Source organism: Delphinapterus leucas, chromosome 11 (genome assembly GCF_059928025.1).
Source record: "Delphinapterus leucas isolate spDelLeu-1000000601 "Yukka" chromosome 11, BTC_Dleu_Yukka2, whole genome shotgun sequence".
Taxonomy (NCBI): domain Eukaryota; kingdom Metazoa; phylum Chordata; class Mammalia; order Artiodactyla; family Monodontidae; genus Delphinapterus; species Delphinapterus leucas.
In genome coordinates this window covers 31,649,415-31,672,200 of record NC_143139.1, presented here as the reverse complement: position 1 = coordinate 31,672,200, position 22,786 = coordinate 31,649,415, and the positions used below count along the sequence as shown (strand labels likewise).

At 33.3% G+C, this 22,786-nt stretch overlaps 1 protein-coding gene and 1 non-coding gene across 2 annotated transcripts in view; both read right to left on the bottom strand.

Moving 5' to 3' along the window:
* CNTN1 (contactin 1) overlaps window positions 1-22,786 on the bottom strand; it is a 71,051-nt gene that overhangs the window by 7,351 nt on the left and 40,914 nt on the right. Inside the window, exons 13-14 of the mRNA XM_022572461.2 lie at window positions 22,498-22,673; window positions 7,003-7,123 (exon numbers count right to left, since the gene is read on the bottom strand). Of these exons, the coding sequence (XP_022428169.2) occupies window positions 7,003-7,123; window positions 22,498-22,673 (297 nt within the window). The remainder of the gene's footprint in view (window positions 1-7,002; window positions 7,124-22,497; window positions 22,674-22,786) is intronic.
* On the bottom strand, window positions 19,702-19,832 carry LOC115803539 (small nucleolar RNA SNORA18). Its single transcript, XR_004024278.1, has one exon. It is a non-coding gene; the product is annotated as a small nucleolar RNA SNORA18 (small nucleolar RNA).

Sequence of the window (22,786 nt, the reverse complement as noted above, 5' to 3'; positions counted from 1 at the left end):
AAATGTTTCCAAATTTCACATAGCACAGGTTAGTGTTGAGAATCAGACTAAAGTCTTTTTCTTTTGTTTGTTTTTAAATCTCAGCCTTGTATTAAGAAATTTTGTTTAATATGGTATATAAGATGTAAAAGAGGGGGCAGATGTGAAAAGTATAATCATGATTGCATTTTCTGTTTTGGCAATTTTAGTGACAAACATTATGTTCAGCCAGGTGTCAGGAAGGTCCTCCTAACGGTCGGTAGCATTGCCAAGGATATTTATAATACAGCAGAAATGCTGTGGAAAGTAGTAAAAAACAGACGTCAAAGCCTCATTTCTTGCTTTTGTGGCCTAATTTTATGGTCCATTTTTGAATGTTGTCCAAAAGTGTACTCATAAAAGAGAATTTAGATTTGGCAAGCTACATAAATGTTCCCACAAGTGCTGTCAGATAAATCCTGAAACACCTTTCCTTCTAAATGACACTTTTTTTTTAACTGAAAAGCACTAAGTCCTCCAGAAACATTTTTTGCTAAAAACATTCATACAGAGCTGTTGATGTGCATCAAAACTTACTTGATGAAACAACCTGAAATACACTTTTGTGGGACCTATTTAGTACAACCTTTATTACAATAACAACAACAAAAAGGAAATTTGTATCGATCCTCTTGATTTGGATTTTTATATAAGAAGCCTAAAACCATTTGAAGTCTAATAGCTGGTTATTTTTTTTTAACTAAAAATAGTTTTAAACTGTAAAGGTCTTCTAGATATTAAGCAATTTGTAGCTGTTTGAGTTCTAAATCCCTTTGGCTATATTATATGCACCTCTGTTTTAAAGTTTTATTCTGAAATTACCTCTTTCACTAATACAATAATAATTTAAATTGATGTCAATATGTGCTCTGATAGAAAAAATATTAGTAAAATCTTTTATAAATTACTTGAAATGCCATATTACCAAGAAATGGCATTACAATCTCTTGTAAAGTTATCTTCATTTTTATATAAGTGCTCTAGCTGGGAAATATTTCATCATATTTTGTTTTTGTTTTTTTATTTACTTACTGTTGATACATAGATTGAGCGGTTCTTGATTAACTTTAGAGTTTTTGAAGCTATCTTATTTGGTGTGACTTAGGGCTTAAGTGTAGCTGTGCTAAAATGATATGAGGGTAAGGGAAAAAAGAGTTAACTCTTTTTCTCACCACCTGGACTGCCTTCCTGCGTTTCCATGCCACTCCTGTCCTTACATCAGAGCTCCCTTCCCTGACTTCTAGCCAAATATTCATAACAGTTTTTCAATTGTCTGTTGATTCACTTCTATTTGGTTTGAACAGGATGAATTGGAGGAAAAGGGGACCTTACCATCTTTTTGAAACACATTTCTAATGTAATTTACCCATTCCATAAACAAAATAATAGGACTTTCAAACTATTTTCCAAGAATTCCCTAGAACAATAATTTCCAAAAACCATTTAAAGACCACTTCATCACAAGCATCATGGGGCATTATTAAAAATACAGATTTGCCAGCCCAGGCCAGGTTTAAACACTTGGTCACTCTGGAATGCTGTAATTTGATGCCCTCCGTAATGACATTCTTTAAAAATATATCCAGTATTTATTTAAAGGGGAGACAGAAATGCATAGGGAAAAAGGAGTGAAGGAGGGTTCTGGGGAAAGAAATAGAACACACACTCTCTTCTACTGCCTTCAGTAATTCAACCCTCGTTCCAAAACTGCAACCCCACTAGGTCCTTCCCAGGCCTGGATCCACTTCCTCAGAAGGCAGTTTGGTGGCCACCACTTGTTCAAACATTACCTCTGGGTGTGCCATACTCTTTGCCTTCTAGTCATATTATACTATTTTTGAAAAAAGAGCTCATATGTACATATTTTCTTTATATTTTCAGTGTATATTATGCCCAGTGATTTTTTTCTTAAACTTTTTTTTGGAGATAATTATAGATTCACATGCAACTGTGAAAATTAATACAGGAAGGTCCTGCATATCCTTCACTCATTTACTCACCATAACTTTCTGTATAACTAAATACAATAACAGAACCAGAAAATTGACATTGACATAATCCATCAACCTTATAGTACAGATTTTGCTAGTTTTACATTCATTCATTTGTGTGTTTATGTGTTTGTTTAGTTCTAAGAAACTTTTAGTTTTATCACATGTGTAGACTTCTGGGACCATGACCACAGTTAAAATACAGAACAATTTCATCATGAGGATCCCCTGTTGTACACTTTCATGGCTATAGCTACTCCCCTTCCTCTAGCCTCCCTAAGACACCATTAATCTACTCTCCATCTCTATAATTTTGTCATTTCAAGAATGCTAAATAAATGGAATCATACAGTATGTAACCTTTTGAGGTTGGCTTTCTTTCACTCAGCATTAATTCCCTTGAGATATATCCAAATTGCACACATCAATAGATCATTCTTCTCTTATTGCTAAGTAATAGTCCATGGTACTAATATACCACAGTTTGTTTAACCACTCATCTGTTTAAGGGCATTTGTTTCCAGTGTTGGGCTATCATGAATAAAACAGCTATGAACATTTGTGTATATATATTTTATGTGGACATAAGTTTTAATGTCTTTGAGATAAATGTCCAAGAGTGCAACTACTGGGTCCTGTAGTAAGCACATGTTTAGAAACAGCCATACTCTTTTCCAGGGTGGCTGTACAATTCTACATTTTCACCAGCAATGTGTGAGTGAGTGACTCTGTTGTTTTGCATCACTATTTCTTTTATATTTTAGCCATTCATATAGGTATGTAGTGATATATGACTGTGGCTTTAAATGTGCATTTGCCTAATGGTTAATGACATTGAACATCTTTTATGTGTTTATCTACCATTTGTATATCATCTTCGATGAAATGTCTGTTCACATCTTTTATCTTTTTTCATATTAGGTTATTTTAATTTTGAGTTTTGAGAGTTATTTATATGTTTTACATACAAACCTTTCTTGGATATATGGTTTGCAAATATTTTCTCCCAGTCTGTTGCTTGTCTTTTCATCATCTTCACAGGGACTTTCACAAAGCAAAAGTTTTTAATTTTGATGAAGTTCAGTTTATCATTTTTTCATTTTATGCATTATGCTTTTGGTGTCAAGTCTAAGAACTCTTCATCTAGCCCTAAGGGCTGAAGATTTTCATCTATACTTTTTTTTTTCTAAAAGTTTCATAGCTTAAAATTTACAAATAAGTCCATGATCCATTTCAAGTTAATTATGTATAAGGTCTGAGGTTTAGATCAAGGTCCTTTTTTTTTTTTTGAACTATGAATCCTCATTTGTCCTAGCACCATTTATTGCAAAGTCTAATCTTCCTCCACTGAATTAATTTTCATTTTTGTTAAAAATCAGTTGAGCATATGTGTATGGGTCAATTTCTGTGTCCAGTGTTGATGCACCATGGTTCACCAGGCCAATCTTTAAGCTAGCTTTGCTAAACCCATCCCAGAGCTATTAATTTAGAAACTTCCAAGAGAGGCTTAGAATTGTGTATTTAAAATTAATTGTAGTAGTAAATCTGATGTACAGCCAAGTCTGGCACCTGCACCCAGAGGTTACACAAAGATTTTTCATGAATCTTTTCTGAAAAGGTTGGTGGAGAGGAAGTAGGGGATAGCAGGTCACCCTGTTTAATTAAATTAAATATATTGAGAAATATTTAACATTTAGGTAAAGCTGTATAAAATAAGAAATGACCACCTAAAAACTCACCATTCAGGTTAAGAAATAAAACATTACTTATTCAGATGTAGCCTTTTGTGGGTCCCCTCCCTCCTTAACCACACTCACCTCCTCTCCTATCTCCAACCCAGGGATAACCACTCCCCTATATTTCGTGATTATCATTTTCATGCATTCTCTATATTTGACCATATAAAATATGCACACATATTCATATACATACATACATACATACATATATATGTCAGATTTGTTGTTTTAATAGAAACTTGAAGTAAAAGCAACTATCAACTTGATCAGTGTGCAACTTATTCTTGCCAGTTCTCAAACCCAGACCACAGCATATTCTGAAGTCTAGTTTAGCTCTGTTTGCTTAGATTTGGATATGTTTACTGTTTTCTTTGTTCATCATTTTATTTGATGTCTCAGAACTTTACTCTGGCATTATTTTCCTTCTTCCTGAAATTTACCCATTAAATATTCCTTTAGACATAAGAGTCTCTTGGGAAATAAACTCTGTTTCTGTTGGTCTAAATATAACTATTTTTCCTCATTATGAAATGATAACTTGTCTGTATATATACTTCTTGGTGGAGAGTTATTTTTCTTTCAGCACATTCCATGGTTGTATTAGTTATCTACTGCTGCATAACAAATTACCCCAGGCCTGAGTGGCTTAAAACAATAGTAAACAGTTCTCTCTCTCTTTTTTTTTAACATCTTTATTGGAGTATAGTTGCTTTACAATTGTATGTTAGTTTCTGCTTTATAACAAAGTGAATCAGCTATACATATAAACAGTTATGTCTTACAGTTTCTGTGGATTAAGAATTCTTGAGTGGCTTAGCTGAATAATTCTTGATCAGGGTCTGCCATGAATTTTATAATCAAACTGTTGGCCAAGGCTACAGTCATCTGAAAGCTTGACTGGAAGATCTGCTCTCTAGATGACTCACTCAAATGACTGGGAAGTTGGTATTGGTTATTAATAGGAGGTCTCGTTTCCTCTTCCTGTGGGCTTCTCTACAAGATTGTTGAAATATCCTCATGACATGGTAGCTGGCTTCCTCCAAAATGAGAATTCCAAAAACCAAGGCAGAAGCAGCAATGTGATTTATGACAATGTTCAGCACTGTCACTTCTGCTGGCACATACACCAACCCTAAGTGTTAGAGGGATTACACAGGGGTTGGTTTATCAGAAAGCAAGGATCACTGAGGGTCACCTTGAAGTCTGGATCCCCCAATTACTTTGTGACTTTTATTACTGCTGCTGAGTTGTTGGCCATCAGAATGCAGCTATGCAGAAATGTATTTGACTATTTGAATAGCAAATTTCTCTTGATATAAAATGAATACCTTTTATATTATTAGAAATAACGTTTGGAGAATGATTACAACTTTCAGACTTTTATCAGTGTTAAGCAATACTTTTTATCTACCTGTATAGTTTTTTCAACATCCTGCTATAGTGCAGGGACTTAAAATGCTATATCATATTTCTACTAAGTGCACTTGCCAGATTGCTTTGCTTTAAGTTATATTTCCTATGACTAAAGGGCTTTAGAAAAAAAAATAAAACTTTATATTTTCACATAATACCTGCTATACCTTTTTTATATTGGTTTTTCTGTAAAAAAAATACAGAGTATGATGATTATTAATTACCTAAGTATGAGTGGATAAGATTATTAATATTCTTTGACTACATCTGTAAAACTTCGTCTTCCCTGTAAATACTGGGAGTTTGCTGCAATGTAATTATATGAAGACACTGATGCACAGGCATTGTAACATAACCCCTATTGTAACACTAGTGATAATCTTTTAATATGCAAATAATTTCAATTAAATACAAGCATAGAGTATTGCTGGAAGTGACTTAACAGCTAGTGGTCTGACTAGAAAGAACAGTGAATAGTCCCTCTCCCTGATAACTCTCACAGACAGTAGATGTCCCAGATAACAAAATATTCCTAATGGAAATACTGAACCTAAATGAACTTCCTTTAATTTAGCATTTTGTAGCCTTGGAGTTTTATTAATTTTCAATTAATCCAGAATGGGTATTAAGACAAACCATGAATATCATCTCATTTACTAATTGTTTATCTGATTGTGCAAAAGATGACTGAAAAAAAAAGTGCAATAAATAATGGTCAATAAATATTTCTAGTAGGTAAAATTGTGAAAAAAAACAAAATTTAACATGTCACTGAGACAGAGGGAAAAAGAGAACAATGAAACTATGAGATTGAATTCTGCAACTCACTAAATATTAATAAAAATGCATATGTGAATTTCACAACTTAGTAGAGAAGGTAACTCATATGTACAGATTGCTATAAAACACATTAGAGAAAGTAGTAATTGTTATGAGAGTTTAGAAGAGAGGGCTCATATTTGGGACCTCACAAAAATGACTCATGAGTTTGTTACTTCTTGAGCCAAGTCTTCAAGGATGGATAAGATTTGGGCAACAATCAATGAAAACAGCATGTAGAAGGAATGCTGTGAACCAAGGAACAGAGGTAGAAATCCTAGGGTATTTCTGTGGACTAGTTGGTCAGGAGGAATGGTGAGAGATTAAAGCTAAACAGGCCGAGGTCACCACACCTCATGGAACTTCTTGGGCACTTAGCTAAAAGGAATGGTCTTCATTCTGTAGGCAGGGAGTAAAGAGCCGATGAATGATTTTAAATAAAGTAAGGCATATTCTGAGCTGGCCTCACAGCTATATAGCAGAGGCCAGTAGCAAAGGCGTTGTATTTTCAATAAGCATGTATCCAAGCACATTCTCAATCATTTATAAGAACAAAAGCACTAGTCTGAAAATCAGTAACAAATAGAAACATGATACATGTACAAATCATTTTTTATTCTAAGATGATACTGGTAAATGTATAACACTTGAGGTTATAATAAACAGCACCAGTGTATTTTTTCCATAAAAAATAAAAAAGGAAACAAAACTCTACTCAACACATGAAAAGTATTAGCAGGAACTGAGAACTTCTGGTAAGTACTAAGTTTAAAAGCACAAGCATTTAGTAGGAGGTATGTGGTGTAAGTTGCTAAAAAATACGTAGTTAGTAAAACAAACAAAATCAGTTCTGTTTACTACTTGGCTGGCATAAATCAGTCTTAGGCATGGGTGAAGAACTGTTCTCAAGGATCGAGACTCTAAATATATAAGAATTCGTACCAGAGTTACCAGAAGATTATACATATTTATGTAAGTCATATAGCTTTGGTTTTGTGATTCCAAAATGTTGAAACTCTTACCTCGCACAACAAGGTCAGCTGAGGCTGAAGAATTGTCCACAATTGTCTGAGCGGTGCACGTGTACCTCCCAGCGTGTTTTAGCTGGGCATTTCGGATGAGCAGTTCCCCATTGGAATCCAGCTGTCGGCAAAAACAGCAGTCATTCAAATCAGTACATTTTTTTCACAAATTAAATGGTATTTAGGATATGAGAGGTACATTTTCCCCTAACAAAATGAACACCTGTTCGAGATGTGCTAACTGTCTGTGTGTTCTTAGGTTACTTAAACTCTGGGCTTTGGTATCTCAAGTGAAAAATAGAGTGAATTACCTAAGGTCCTTTTTAGCTTTAATGTCTTTAGTATTCTATTATTTATATAATCAGAGGGTATTTTGAGAGAAAACACAGGATGAAACTATTTCATTGATGTCTTTTAAAAAGAAATGTGAAGGTCCAAAAATCTTGATGCTCAATGTCAATGAAGATACATAAATGCTGTATGGCTAGGGAGAATTATTAATCTGGTTATGTAAAACCAATCTAAGCAACTAATTTCAAGACGTGCCACAGTTCATTTTACAAAGATACTAAAAGTGTGAAGAAACTGTCAAAATGGACAATTCTACTAACATGTTCTGTTTTGGCCAAATATAACCTCCTTGTGGGCAAGGATTTTTGTCTTGTTCACTGCTCTATTCCCAGTGCTTAGAATAGTGTTTAACATATGTTTTTTTTAAGGAGGCTTGAGGGAATTTTGCTTGTGAATGATAAGGCACCATCCCAATGCAATTTCTAAAAATAGCTAATATTTATAGAATGCCTCCTCTCTACAGATCCTGGGATTCTCTTCTGAAAACAGTCCTATGAGATAGGTCCTATTTTGTCCATTTTACTAAAGATAAAAGTGAGACTTAGAGTAGCCAAGTAATTTAACTATGGTTACTCGGTTTGCTTGGTTGGAGGAGCATAACATAGTCCATGCTCATTATCTCCAAAATACTCTCTTAAGAGAAAAATCTGGAAAACTCGATTTTTAAATAGACATTTGGTTTCCCTGAGACACAAAAATATTGATTTACTATTGCAATTATAGATATCCAGATAGATTAAAGGATGAAAAACTAATGATTAGGTTAATATTTCACGTAATAGATGAAGGTATTGTTTCTGTTATATGACAGACCTGCAAATTTTAATTATTTAATGACTATATGTGGAATAAATGCTCTGCTTCACCATTGGTTCTACTGGTGGCCCCTTCACATATTAAATTCCCTGCTCTTGGAAAGTATTTGGGTTGCAATCCTTGCTTGATTAATAAGATTAATTAAAAATAATAGCTAGTTATCATCTGAGCAGATTGATTCAATTGGTTGTAATAGAATACTACTATCTCCATATAAAGAACTGGTCAGTGGCCACACACCTTGTTCCTTGGTTTCAGTAATTAAAATCTCTGAAAAATGAAACTAGAGGTCATACAATTTAATGTTAATTGGGGTCTTCCTGTCCCTTGAGGTCTAAGATTGGGTAAAAATCCAGTTTCCAAGATTTCTTCAAATTCCTAAGGTAGGGGAATTCTTTCCTTCTGTTCTCTTGACCAAGGAGATCCAGACCAACCTTTTCTCTATTTTGCCATGAAACCTACTAGCACAAAGTATTCCCTAGTAAAGTAGGTGTACTAAAGAGTTAAATGTCATGGAATTGGTTGTATCCCACAAAGTAGGGCAATTATCATCCACTGTATATTTCTATTTTTAAAAGTCCTGTTGGTCATACTTTTACTAAGGATTTCTCAGTGACCTTCACCTCTCTCTGTTCCCTATCATCTTGTTGGCACTCACTCCCACTCCCATATCTTACCTCTCTCTGCTCTTCTCTTCTTTCCCTGGAAACAAACAACTATTCTTCTTTCCTCATGTTAAGCTGCTTAATTATTGGATGGTTGCTTGGATTCTGACAATAATTCTTCCTCAAACCCTTACTTTCTGTTTTTAGCTTTTGCCGTTTCTTTACCTCTTACCCCTCAGTCCATTTTAATCTGGTTTCCAACTCTTCAACTCATTTTACTTGACTTCTAATAGCATTTGAACTTTCTTCCCCAAACACCCAACTTTTCTAGTCATCTGTGACAGCACATTTTCCAGAAAGTTTGAGAAAATTCTTAACCTCTCATCTTCTTCAACTTCCTTATAATTCCATAATAAATTATTGAATTTATCCCTTCCTTTTCTTCAACACTTCCTCTGTCCTTGTCCAAGCTACCAACATCTCTCACTGAACTACTATGTCCTATTTGGTCATGACCCTCACCCCTGTCCCATCTATTCTTTTCTCTACTTAGCACTCAGGGTGACCTTTAAAAAATGCAAATTATGATCAAATCATCCCTTTCTATAAAAACAAACTAAAACCTTTAAAAATGTTCCACTTCTTGGAATAAAAGCCGTAAGTGTTATGATAGTCACCTTGGCTCCATTCTCTAAATTCTGTCCAATATTCCAGCTCAACTAGTGCCACCATTGCACTTACACTCTGCTCTCCAGAAGAACATTCCCTTTTTAAGACCTTAAATGTATCTTGTTATCTCCTGTCTCTGGTTCTCCAAGGTGTTTCCTTTCCTGGAATTTGATCTCTTCATACCCCACCATCTTACCACCTTCATCTAAATAACATTTACCCTCCCCCACCAATATCAGTTCAAATCATTTCCTTAAGCAAGTCTTTCTGTTTTCTGTTGTTACATTTTGCCATAGCACATTTTACTTAATGTGATATTATATATATCATTTACAATAAAATATTTTTGCAATTATATGATTAAAGTTGGTTTCCCTGAAGGACTGTAAGTTTTATGAGAGGAGGAAACATACCTGATTTCTTCAGCATTGTATCCCTGTGTTACATGTGTACAGCTGTATGTGCTGTATCCCTAAGACCAGCACAGTCCCAGGGATATAACAACACCAAATATACATTGTTTGAGTGAATTTTTCAGCATGCTTATTAAGACTTCTGGCATCTGCTCTTAAGATAATACATGTTTACTTCTTTTCAGGTACAAGCAGAGTTAGGATAGCAAGTTCATATAGCCCATCACAATGGCAGAATTTTGTAAGCACATAATGAGACATTGTGATGTCAGGGTGAAGTACACACTCTTGTTACCTCTTTTCCCACTTCCTGTGCCCCAGAAACTTACATTTTACCATGTGTTCTCTTTCCTGCAGACCTTTGTACATATCACTTGCATTGCCTGGATTCTCCCATCTCCCACTATCACTTGGCTAACTTCAAGTCGTGGTTTAGATACCCCTTTCTTCTCTAGAATCCAAAGTCCTGGTTAGGGGATTGCCCCTTGCATGTTTTCATTTTAACTATCCCTTTCTATTCTAATTATTTAGTTGTTCATTTCTTCTACTAGACTGTAATTCTTTGAGGAAGGGACTAGGTCTTATTTATTATTACATACAAATTATGTATTGTGATATCTGACATACAGGAGGAATTCAACAAATAAATATTGCATAAATGAATTAAAATACCTATTATCTAAAATGTTTTTTATTAAATTCTTTTAGTAATTTCATATGATTTTTCAGGTAAGATAATGATAATATTATAAGATAAAATAGCTGAATTGAGAACAACTATTGCTATCCATATACCTGAGATCAGCTATCAATTAATAATATATTTCAAATTATTTGTAAACAATTTCATGAGTAAATATAAATGTTTTAGGAATAATGTGTAAATTTATAGAGAAAAGAATGCAGTTGACATATAAGAAAATGGACACCTCTAAGTTTTTCAACCACCCATATTTGTTGTAAAGAATTAGGCCTTTACAAATTCAAAATTTGTAATACAAATCACAAATTTACAGAGAGATCTGCCCTTTCTGTCAGCTTCTGGAAGGTAACCTGTAGTATTCTTTCTTTGCCTGGGCATCTTGGGTCATACTGAATAGTTCTAACCATGTGATTTAGGGTGGAAGTTAGCCACACCTGTATAGTTTTAGAGTAGGGGCTGACCATGCCAAAAAGACTAACATTGTGGCTTAGGGTAGGGGCTTTGGGTCATGTGTTATCAATCAACCTAGATATTGAGATTAACCATTTGGGCAATCAATCAGTCAATCAATGCCTACATGATTAAGCCCTGGTTAAATCTCTAGATATCAAAGCTCAGGAAAGCATCCCTGGTTGGCAATACTCTGTGCCTACTGCCACAGACCATAGCTGGTAGAGTAATGCATCCTGACTCCATGGGGAGAGAACAATGGAAGCTCTATGTTTGGTACATCTCCTGGACTCTGCCCCATGCATTTCTTCCCTTTGTTGATTTTAATCTGCATGCTATTTGGGTAATAAATTGTAACCATGAGCATAATAGCTTTCAGGGAATTCTGTGAGTTCCCTCTAGCACAAGGAAACTGATGCTGGTTTTGGCAACTCCTGGAACTTGCAGTTGGTTTCAGAACTGAAGATGGTCTTGAGGACTCTGCCTGACTTTGTAGTTGGCCAATTCTACATATCATACTAAATAGAATTCACCTAAGGGGGGAGGGGTAAAGAAATATTATTTTATTACCTATAGCTATCTTTTTAAAAATATTTAAAGTAAGAAGAGAGTAAAGTTGTGTATATGGGGAAGGTAATAATAAAAGAGTTTTTCTTGAGCCATTGTAGGTGCTAACTGACATATTTCTGAGACAATTTCTAGTGAGAAAAAATAAAATAATATAAAATAATTACCGTAAAATAAAATAATTTAAACACTATATATTAATAAAACAGACTGCTTTAATGTGCTTTAACATCCTTAAATTTCAATGCATCATAGTACTGAACTTTGACATTAAATATTCATTAATGGAAAGATATTAAAAAATATTTTTAAACTATCATGACACAAGATAATAGCTATATTTGAGAAAGAATAATGTTTGCATAAAATTAAAAGCACTTAGCTCTATTGCATGCTTTTATTATGTTAACTCACTACTTGGGTTGCTTTATGTATCCAAATGAAAGATAATCCTGTTGCTAAACTTCCACTATTTCAGTGAACCATGGGATTAGATTGGAATTTAAAAAATAAAATACTTCAGAAATTAAAATTTTAAAAAAACTCAACCTTATAATAAAAAAAGGAAAGCAGGAAAATAATATAAAAATAATTTGTGACAGCATAATTACCCTTTGTAAAATATTTGAATGCTGTACACCTAATAATCTTCTTTAATGAAATTGTTATAATTTTCCCCAAAATCTCAGTTTGAAACACAGTGCTGTTTTCATATTCACTTATTTAATCCTGAGAGGAATAATGTTGTTATGCTTTTCATACTTTTCACATGTAATGAAAAACACAAACTATTTTGTCTTAAAATATCATATTAAAGTTATACTTACTGAATCTTCAGAATAAACTCCTTAAAAACTTTTAATTAAACTATTCTAAAAGTTTAATGCTAAACTCATTTTAAAAGTTAGGCTTGTTTTAAACATTAGGACTTAGGTAGGTAATGATAGGCCGATTTGCATAAAGCAGTAATAAGCGACTTTAACATTTATTCTCATTCGATCTATATTTGGTGAAGGTGTGGCACTCAAACACCTCAAAAGGAAAATAAAGAAAAAATATGCAATATCATTTCCAATTGAGTTGTGTATGTATAAAAGCTTTGCTGACGTTTTTATAAATGGCACTAGCACTTTCCATACCTCAGGAGAAGTTGAGGTTCTCAGTGGTCGACAGAACGCTTACAAAGCAAGTAAAGATCATGGCTCTCAGCACATTCTAGCCACAAATTAGACACGAATGCTCTCTCTATTTTCACTAAAAACCACAGCTTGGCTGAATTACAAAATGCTTCCCTTCATATGAGGAGAGTTGAATCACATACTGGAAATTGTGATAGCACAGCTCAGGGATGTTCCAAAGTGTATATGTGGTTTACCACTTAGAAACTTCCCAAGTTTAAATCAAAAGACTTCCAAAATATAAATGCCTATTCCTTCCTTTCCACTCCCCCATGAACTAACTTTGAAAAATCAGTCCTGCAGTATAAATGAGTCTGAATTACTAAGTTGTATTAACAAATTCAGTTAATCATAATGAACAAAGAAATATGCCATAAAGTATATACAAGGTCTAGATAAAGCTTAGAGGTCATAATGGCTCTATAAAAACATCTCTTTTGTTCCATTGAAGTTCAGAATGAAGAGACAAATATGGAAGACTGGAGGAAAGCATAGCCTTTAAAGAGAATACTCTAGAAACCTGTAAGCAAAAATTATTAAATATGTATGATACACGCTATATCCATGAAAAATAAACATTTTTCTTTTTTACTTTTGGCTTCCTAGGTTAAAGAAGGAATAACTGTAGCAAATTCATCAGATGCAACTGCAAACTTTAACACCACCATCACCAACACACGAGCAAAAAAAAAAAAAAAGAAAATAAGTAAGGGTTTTATAGGTGCCAGGGGCTATTATAAATACTTTACATGTGCAAATTCACTTATAACAACAACCCTGGGAAAGGGTTACTATTCTTAACTGTATTTCAGAGATGAGGACACAATAATACTGTAACTACAACCACCACTACTGCTACCACTGTTGCCGTTAATAGGATACTACTACTGCTGCTATTAATATCAATATTAAGATTGCTACTACAACTTCTGCTATTGTTTCTGTCATTGCTGTAGCTACTATGAACTCCTACTAATACCTGATCTAGCTTATTAAATGCCCTTAAGATGCCTTGCAATGTGCTAGCTACTTTACATATATGTTTCCTATTTAATTTTTATAAGACTCAGAGAGATATGTTTAATCTTCCCATTTTACAGATAAGGAATTTTAGATTTTAAGTTAAGCTACTGGTAGAAGGCTCAGTAGTTAACCTGTTTTCTCCAAGTTAAGCTGTTGCCAAAGTAGTGCTTCGTGGATCAAACAATTGAACTTAGATTCATAGTTTGGTAGGTAAAAGTGGATATTTTCTCATAACAGGAAAAATACAATATGTTATATTTTCTTTCTTTCTTTCTTTAATTTTTAACCTATTTAAATGCTCAAACATAAGGAAATAGAAAGAATAGTACAATGGCCACCCATATACTAACCAGTTAGATTCAACAGTTGTAAACTTCTTGCCATATTCACTTTATCTAATTATCTAGCTGTCTATCTATTGTTGAACCCTTAAAAAACAAATTACTGATACCATCGTAATTCATTCGTCAAAATATTAAATTGAATCTCCAAAACGGTAAAAACATTCACTTAAATAATCACAGAACCATTTTCACACACAACATAATTAACATTAATTTCCTAATATGATCTAATATTCAAGTTAGTGTTATTTTAAATAATGCATCAGCATTAAGTTTGCCTGAATGTAAAAATTTTAAAAAGACATAACTTACAAAATCTTATGAAAATGAGTATTATCATTACAAATATACATACTTAAATATATTAGGGAAATAGTTTAGGATAATTACTGAGAGGTCACCCCGTACTTACTCGATCAATGGAGATGTTGAATATCCCTGAATTTGGCTATTTTGATGGCTGAAGAGTTCAATTTTGATCAATCGGACCATTTTAAATTAAAACTCATAAGGAAGGAAATTTTCTTTTCGATGTCTACTAAGCATTTTAAATGATGGACAAAACCATCAAAGCCTTGGGTTTAGAACCCATATTTTTGAGTTGAAAGAAAACTTGAACACTGTTTAATTTATATGGTTTTTAAATTGGTTTCCATTAGCCTTAGGGTTCTGAAGACCTTCATGGATCACTTGGTAGAAAGAAGGGATCAGAATGGGATGTGTTTTGGGATAGGAAGATGTGAGATGCCCTATAGTTAAGGCTTTGGTCTCCTACACATGCTCACAAACATGGGTACAATTTTTTCAGTCAGACCAACTTTACCTTCATCTTTGATATTTATTGGGGTTCTAATTTAAATTTTCTTTGCAAAAATAATTCTGCTGCTAAAAGCCTTCTGTTGCTGTTTTTCAAAACTTCTGGTGTGGCCCAACTTCCTCATATGACAGATGAGGGGCCTGAGGCACAGATTGGCTGTTTTGCCCAAGATCATATAACTTGTCAAGGGCAAAACAACAACAAAATTCCAGATCTTTAGATAATGTTCTGTTTTAAAAACTAGTTTTTTAAAAAATTAGTTTTTTGGGAATGTGAGAGCTAATGACAAAATAGTATATTTCTAGTGTGATATAGTAAATAAAACATCAAAATTGACAATGTAAAATTATAAAATAAAATTCCTAGGAGACCAAAAGTTTATATGTTTATTTCCCCTTCTTTTTATTTTATATACACACTGTATTTTGCAAGCATAAAGAGCCAGAATAATTATTCCAGTGATGATTAAGTATGCAAGGAGTTCTATGTAAAACAAATGGGACTTTAATTTTGAATGAATTTTTAGAAATTTCTCCAAACCAGTACATTTCTGAAGAAAAAAGACTTGCTGCTATATGTGCTTAATTCCAAATATTTAACCTTATCTTTGACAAATGCTTCCTAAAGTCTAGACTCTGGGAGTCTCTGTTAGAGAATAGCTTTAGCTGGCATGATCTCTGCCCTGGAAGTGTGATGATCTAGAAAATAGCAAAATAAAATAGAACAGTTAGGTGTAAGTCAAGTTTTATTAGGGTAATGAAAGGGAGGAAGAGAAAGTTCAGACAGAATGAGGGATGATAGAATTCTCTCTTTTCCAGTTAATTACTCTTAGTAGAGAAATAATTTGGGCACAGGTAGCCTGCCTTTGTGGGTTTTGTGTGGACCACAGAACTATGTCAGGGGACATTTCACATATTTCTTTCTTTCTCCCAAAATTTAAAGAGTCTTGAATTCGTGAAACACATGCAATCTATCCTCTACTTCTGATACTATTTTGAAAAATGCTTTATCCTCTTATAATTTCCTTTTTTGTCTTCAGCACTCTCATTTGCTCAAAATAATATAACTTCTCTTTGTTTCCAACATACTATGCTTAAAACTTTTCAGTCCCTTTTTCCTTAAGTCTTTTTTAAAAAAATCTCCCTTGAGAACAGCATTTCTCAATCTTGACCCTATGGATAATTTGGACCAGTTAATTCTCTGTTGTGGAGGACTGTCCTCAGCATTAGGGGATATTTAGCAGCACCCGTGCTAGACAGGTGCCCGTAATACACCACTTGCCTGCAGTTGTGATAAACAAAAATGTCTCCAAATTTCCCTAGGGAGAAAAATTGTTCCTGGTTTAGAACAACCATTTTAGGGCTTACATCATCTCACTGTGCCCTCTTGGCTTTCCGCTGTTTCTTCAGCTCTAATTTGATTCTTGTCTTAGTCTGGATTATGGCCTAACACTCCTTTTCTGCTGTAACCTGTTGCCCCATAACTCTGGACAATCTTTACCTTCTTGTTCAATAATGACAGAGAGCCAATGAAATTGAAAAAACAAAAAAAAATGACTTCTGTTTATTACTGCTTCTCTTTCTCTCTTTTTGCATGCACAGAAGCAAAACATCTGTTCAAATTCTGTTCTTCTAGTATGAGATACATGTTTCAGATTTAAACACATTTTTGTGACATGTTCAGTAGAATTAATATTTTCTTTCAGCCTTAGGGTAAGAAATCTGTCTACTTTGGTTTTGAATGCTGTCTATACAGTCAGAACAAATGCATGTCCACACACCTGCAAACACACACACATAACCTATCTCTCTAAAGGAGATCACTAAGAGCTGCCTAGAGTTTTATAGTTAGGCAATCTGAAACTCTGTAGACTTGACTTACAATGTGATGCAAAGGTTTCTAATCGTGTAGGAAGAATAAAGTAATGTGGATGACTTTGAACATAAAAAGTTCATTAAACAAGATTATAGAATAAGTTAGGAGTTGAACTGCTGTTCAACTGCTGTCTTATAGTGTTTCAAATAATGGGAGGGAGGTTATTTAAATAGATATAGACATGAGTACCAGTCAATGGATTAGAAACAAGTGGTGAAGACCACAGGGTCTACAATCAAACCACCTTGGTTTCAAATCCTCTCTCTGCCACCAGTAAGTTGTATGACTTTAGACAAGTTACTTAATGTTTCAAATCTTGTTTCCCCACCTCAGAAATTGAGAAAAAAATCACAGTAATATGTGCTCCGTAGAGGACTGCTATGAAGATCACCTGAGAAATACATGAAAAGCATTTAATCCAATGCTGGCTAAACAGCAAGCACTCAGTAAAATGTTGACTATTATTACCTCTCCATTGTCCTCAGCAAGGAAATACCTAGAATCTTTTGTCTCAAAGTAGGCATCCAGTAGAGCAAGCAGTGCAAAATATAAATCATGAAAAATGAGATCTATAACCAGAAAAAAACTATCTGGCAAAAGCTTCTGGAATTTTCGATGTAGAATGATTGCTCTATTATAAAAAGTATTAGTAATAACCTGACAGATCTTGTGCCAAGAACTTTATAAAATTCTCACAAAAATATTATGAAGTAACCAGTATTGCAAACCCAATGAAGTAACCTGAATGAAATAAGTGAATTACTAATAAAATTTTACAGAGGGGAAAATCTGAAACTTAGAGAGGCTTAATCACTGACTCTAGATTAAGCTTAATGGAGCCTAGAGCTCTGGTTGTGGCAAAGCCTCTGAACAATTCATATGATATTTATGAATTCAAAGCAGGTATGTAAAATCTTCTAACTGAACTATAATTTTAACATTTATTTGTAAACAGAAAAAAAGGTATTATAGCAGCAATACCAGAATTAGAAAGTTTAAGAAACTCAACGTGGTTAACTAAAATAATGGCTCTGACAGGGAGAACTGTCAAATAGTTGAAGGAAAATGACTCAAAGTGGGTGTCAAAAGTTAGATAGCTCCTGAAAAAAAATTTCTGCAGATCAGGTACCACCATGAGAGAGGCATAAAATGATATATTACAAATACATATTTTTTGGTAGATAGTCTTACATCCTTTATAGAACAAAAGGGATTATAAATTAAATTGGTAAGTAAAATGACTCCGCTTTTGTATTTACTCTAAACGAGTAAGTAGCTATTGAACTGGAAAATCAAAATAGAAATCATTTTATATTTGGACTTGAAAAATATAGGTATTTGCCATATAAATTTGACAGAATAAAAGAATGCCAGATAAACTACTTATAAGCTTATTGTATCAAAGTTCCAAAGTTATAAAATTTGTAATTCATATATATATGTATATATACATACATATACTTAACATCAACGCATAAATTCAAGTTCAAATGAAACATTTACTGACCCTAATTACATAATGATGTAACACTCAGTGAATATTTATTGAATAGTGAAAGAATAAATAACATGACAGGTAAATTAGATATTTAACTTCTTAATATTTTTTCTATAATCAGTATTGTTTACTTACAACTTTAAAATTAATAGCTACATTTTAAAACTAATTAATTCAAAAGAGTTTTACATAAAACAGGATCATAAATGTAATAGAAATGTTATTTATATATTTAAATTTTATAGGTCACTATAAATTCTTAAAAGAAATGCACATCTTCAAAAATATATAGTTACTTTTTTCCTGATAATTATATTAATATAATTGGAAAAAGTATAAAGAAAAAAATTTAAATCACACATCTTAGATATAATTAATTTGATATAGATATATATCAAATTATATATCTTAGATATAATTAATTTGATATAGATATATTAGATATATATTAGATATATTATAATTTTATATATATGATAGATATATTATAATTTGTTTAATTTCATAAAGCTTCAAGTTCCAAGTAGGTCAGGCTGTGAAATTTGAAACCTTATGCACGGTTGCCACATGGTGGTCAAGATCAAGAATAGCAAGCTAAACTCACAGCATGCTTGATTATTGAATATAATGTATTATTGAAGCCAAACTTGAAAATAAAAACTTAGGTTCTTAAAATTAAAAGTGTAAATTTTTATGTCTATATTCTTCATGAATTAGAGTTTCTGATATTAATTTTTAGCAATTAAAATTATTAAAACATGATGGTGACAATGACACTGACAATGACAATGACAATAACTGTGATAGCTACCAAGTCATTTATACTTAAATTTTAAACTAATAGGGTAGCTCTGATTTATTTTGGATCAGAGCTTGTGCTTGTCTTTTGTTCCTACAAAAAGTGTAAAGGTTTTTTTGTTATTATGTGTAACACAGGCAAAATTATTTAAGTCAATACATTTTTAAGGAATTTCACATGTTCTGATTCCTTCCACTGCCAATCACCTTGGTTTCTCCAATGTTTGATCCATAATTTTCAAGATAACCCTTTCAAAAAGAATTTTGTCTCAATCCACAGTTGTCATGTTGTCGGTCCACAATTCTTTTAGTTGGGCTTCTTTGATCTCCAGTGGAATATGGACACACTTCAAAATTCCCCACCTGTAATCTTTGGGATCCAATTTCCTCAAGCAATTTACTTTAGGACCATGTTTAGGGTCAAAGGAGATGGATCTGCCTGGCACTGAATTTTAGACACCCTCTAAACATGCGTTAAGTTCAAACCATATCCACTCTTAAGCTATCACACCTTAGAACAGTACAGATCGTTGGGATATGCCAATACCCAAGATAAAATGTTTGACTGTTAGGTTTTTCATAGTTTATTAGCAGCTATCTTGAAATTCTTTCCCACAGATCTAACACGTAGTTCTCTCAGTAAAGGAAACCACACGGTTACTCTATGAGGCATTTCCAACAATGTAGGTCTGCAGAAAAAGTCCCACTGGGATAGACCTCAACAGTGCCTGTGTTCGTCTTATTCACTGTTTTATACACCCTAGTGCCTATCACTATTCCTGCTGTGGTATGGGTTCAGTACTATATTTTTAAATGAACAAGTGAAGTTCAATAATTGAAATGTTGCCAGAATTAAATAAAATATAGAAACATGATTTAAAAAACCAAAAAATTATATACTGACATATTTGCTAGTGCAATTTGAATAACAGACAAACGCAGGCAGCAGTGTTCCTTCCTTCGAATTTGCTTTCCCCAATACCTGCCATCCCTGTTATGTTTTCATTCACTGAGCTTTAGGTTGGAAGAACCCCTCCTTCTGAGTGTTCTATTAGTGACCCCAGAAGCAATTACTAGCCATTAGGACTGGCTTCCAAAAGGTGGATCAGACCCATACAGTGTTTTACTCAAATTTGTGTGGTACATTTAGCAGTGAAGTGTGACTTTGAAGTTTGCTTTAAAAGAGAAGGAGGATGCAAGGGAAAGCTTCATAGATCTTTCTTAGGTTCAAAAGGCAGAATTAAGTTTAATAATTCAAAATACATTTCTTATCTGGGTTTTTAAATTATTTACAGAGTTAAATCGACTTGTCCATCTACAAAGTGCTAAAAATATGTTTTTGATACTTTTACTCACTGAAGTTGCATACTTAACCAGTGAGTATGTTTTATGCCGCTGATTGTTACTATGCTTCTTATATGGTGGAATGAAGCAGAAACTGAGCCCCTGAAGCCAGAGTATGGGCTCAGAGTCAGGGTCTGCTCTGGCTTCCCTGAGGGGCAACAACCTAAACCCCTGTGGCTAACATCCACAAAAGGAAGGAGTACAGTTAGTGATGACCAAAGTCTCTTACATTGTTATGACCTAATGTAATATTTATTTCTTAATTAGTCTTTCAGTGGTTTACTTTTCTCTTTTTTCAAGCCATGGGTCTCTTTTATCTTATTTCTCTCTTTTTTTGTCTTTTTCTCTCTCCTCCTCCTCCTCCCTCACCTCTCTCTTTCTTTCTCTTCTTTCCATCCCTCCCTCCCTTCCTTCCTTCCTTCATTTCTTTTTTTGAAATGTTTATTTACGTCAATCAACATAAAGTAACTTATTTTAAAGAACATAATGAGGCTCCACATATGAAGTTTCAGCTTAATTTAGGGTAAGTTATACCTTCAAATCTATTTTCAGAGACTCTACTGCAGCTATAAGTAACTACTTGTATAAACTATGCTTGTTGCATGTTAGAAAATATTCAATATATAACATCAAGCAAATACAAAAGTCTACTTTTTTTAAATAAAATCTCTGTTTAGCTCACTTCTTTTCTTCAAATGAGTAAAAACTGAGTGGTATTTGCTTTTCTTGCAAAACAAAACACAATTTGAAGAAATTATTAAAGACAATGGTGCCAAATTTATTAATGTTGGGCATTCTTACAATTAAGCACATCAAAATAGATATATAAAGAAAAAATATCACATGGTATAATGTTAAAATCATTCTCTACAAATTCCCAGTTGTTTATTTTTAAAGTATAAATTTGTTTCAGAAACTGAAAGACAGTAGATTCACTGTAGATGTACAGTTTTAGCTAGATCTGTTAGATTAAAAAGAAAGAAACTGGAATTACAGTTAACATATAGAAGGCACAAACATTGATACTGTATTGATAATTGTTCTATGAATCTATCTATTAAAAATTTAAGAATAAATGTTTCCATCCAATTAAAAACAATCTTAACCTGACTGAAAACTTGTTTTGGCTTTTTAAAGTGGAAAGTTCTAGAAGAATTTTTGTAAAAGAGTTAGACAATTTGAAAACATAATATTATAATAGATACATATCAAACTTCAGAGTTCGTAGGACTTGAAAATCTTAAATATTCTACTGAGTTAATTCAAACTTTTATTAAAAATCGACTTCTAAAATTAGAATTAAAGTTTTCTTGACTAAACATATGTTCTAAATAGGTCTTTAGGTTCCTAAATGATTGCCTTTCTAAAGAACAGACTGGAAGAAGAAGTGATCAATTTGCCCTTTAAATACACTGTAATTTAGGCAGCCCTATCAGTGCAACAAGTGTGTTCTTATGCAAGTTGTTATACTTGCGTTACTTCCCAGTCTTTTTCCTCTATTTTCATTTCTATACAACGATACCACTATGCTTAATTATAGGACTTGTATCATGTAAGCTTTCTTATTCTTAAAATACAGCCATTTAACCCTTTTAAAAATTGCATGGACTAGTTCTCCAAACCCTCCCACATATATAGCTTGTCTATTTCTTACCCTCAAAGAATAAAATAAGTGCCATAAAGTCATCACTATAACAAAGGATAAGTTCTGCGCTCTTACTTAGTTTAAAATGAATGTGAAGGCACTTAGAACCTATAGTACAGATATAATGAGGCAGAGTACACATTAATATAAAAATTGTATTATAATAAAGAGGAAGTGGACCTAAAGCACAATGAATATTTATTGATTAATATTGCTACCAAAATCCTCAGGGCTAGCCATTTTTAGAAAGGTTCAGGATACTACAATTAATATAAGGAGACCCATGAAAAAATTTTGCCTGTTTTCCAGTCTCATGTACATGATTATGGTAATAGCAGGTGCAATGCAGACACATGGGGGGCGTTGGGATGTTAATAAGATGAAAAATAAAACACATACCATAAAATTCCGCTGGTAATGAATGTTCTCTTTGTTAAAGTCGATCACATAGCCATTGAAGGACCAAACAAATGTGAGATCCAGTGCAGGATCAAAGGAAGCGGCACACTGCATGGTTGCATTTTCTCCAACAGTGATATCGGCATTAATTGGAGCCAATATAATTCGTGTGGGATCTATACATTTTTAAATAAAGGAGTAAACCACAATTCAAAAAAATATGAGACACCATATTATCTAGTACATTAAAAAATAAAAATCAATATAGTTGAAATCTCTGTGCAAAACA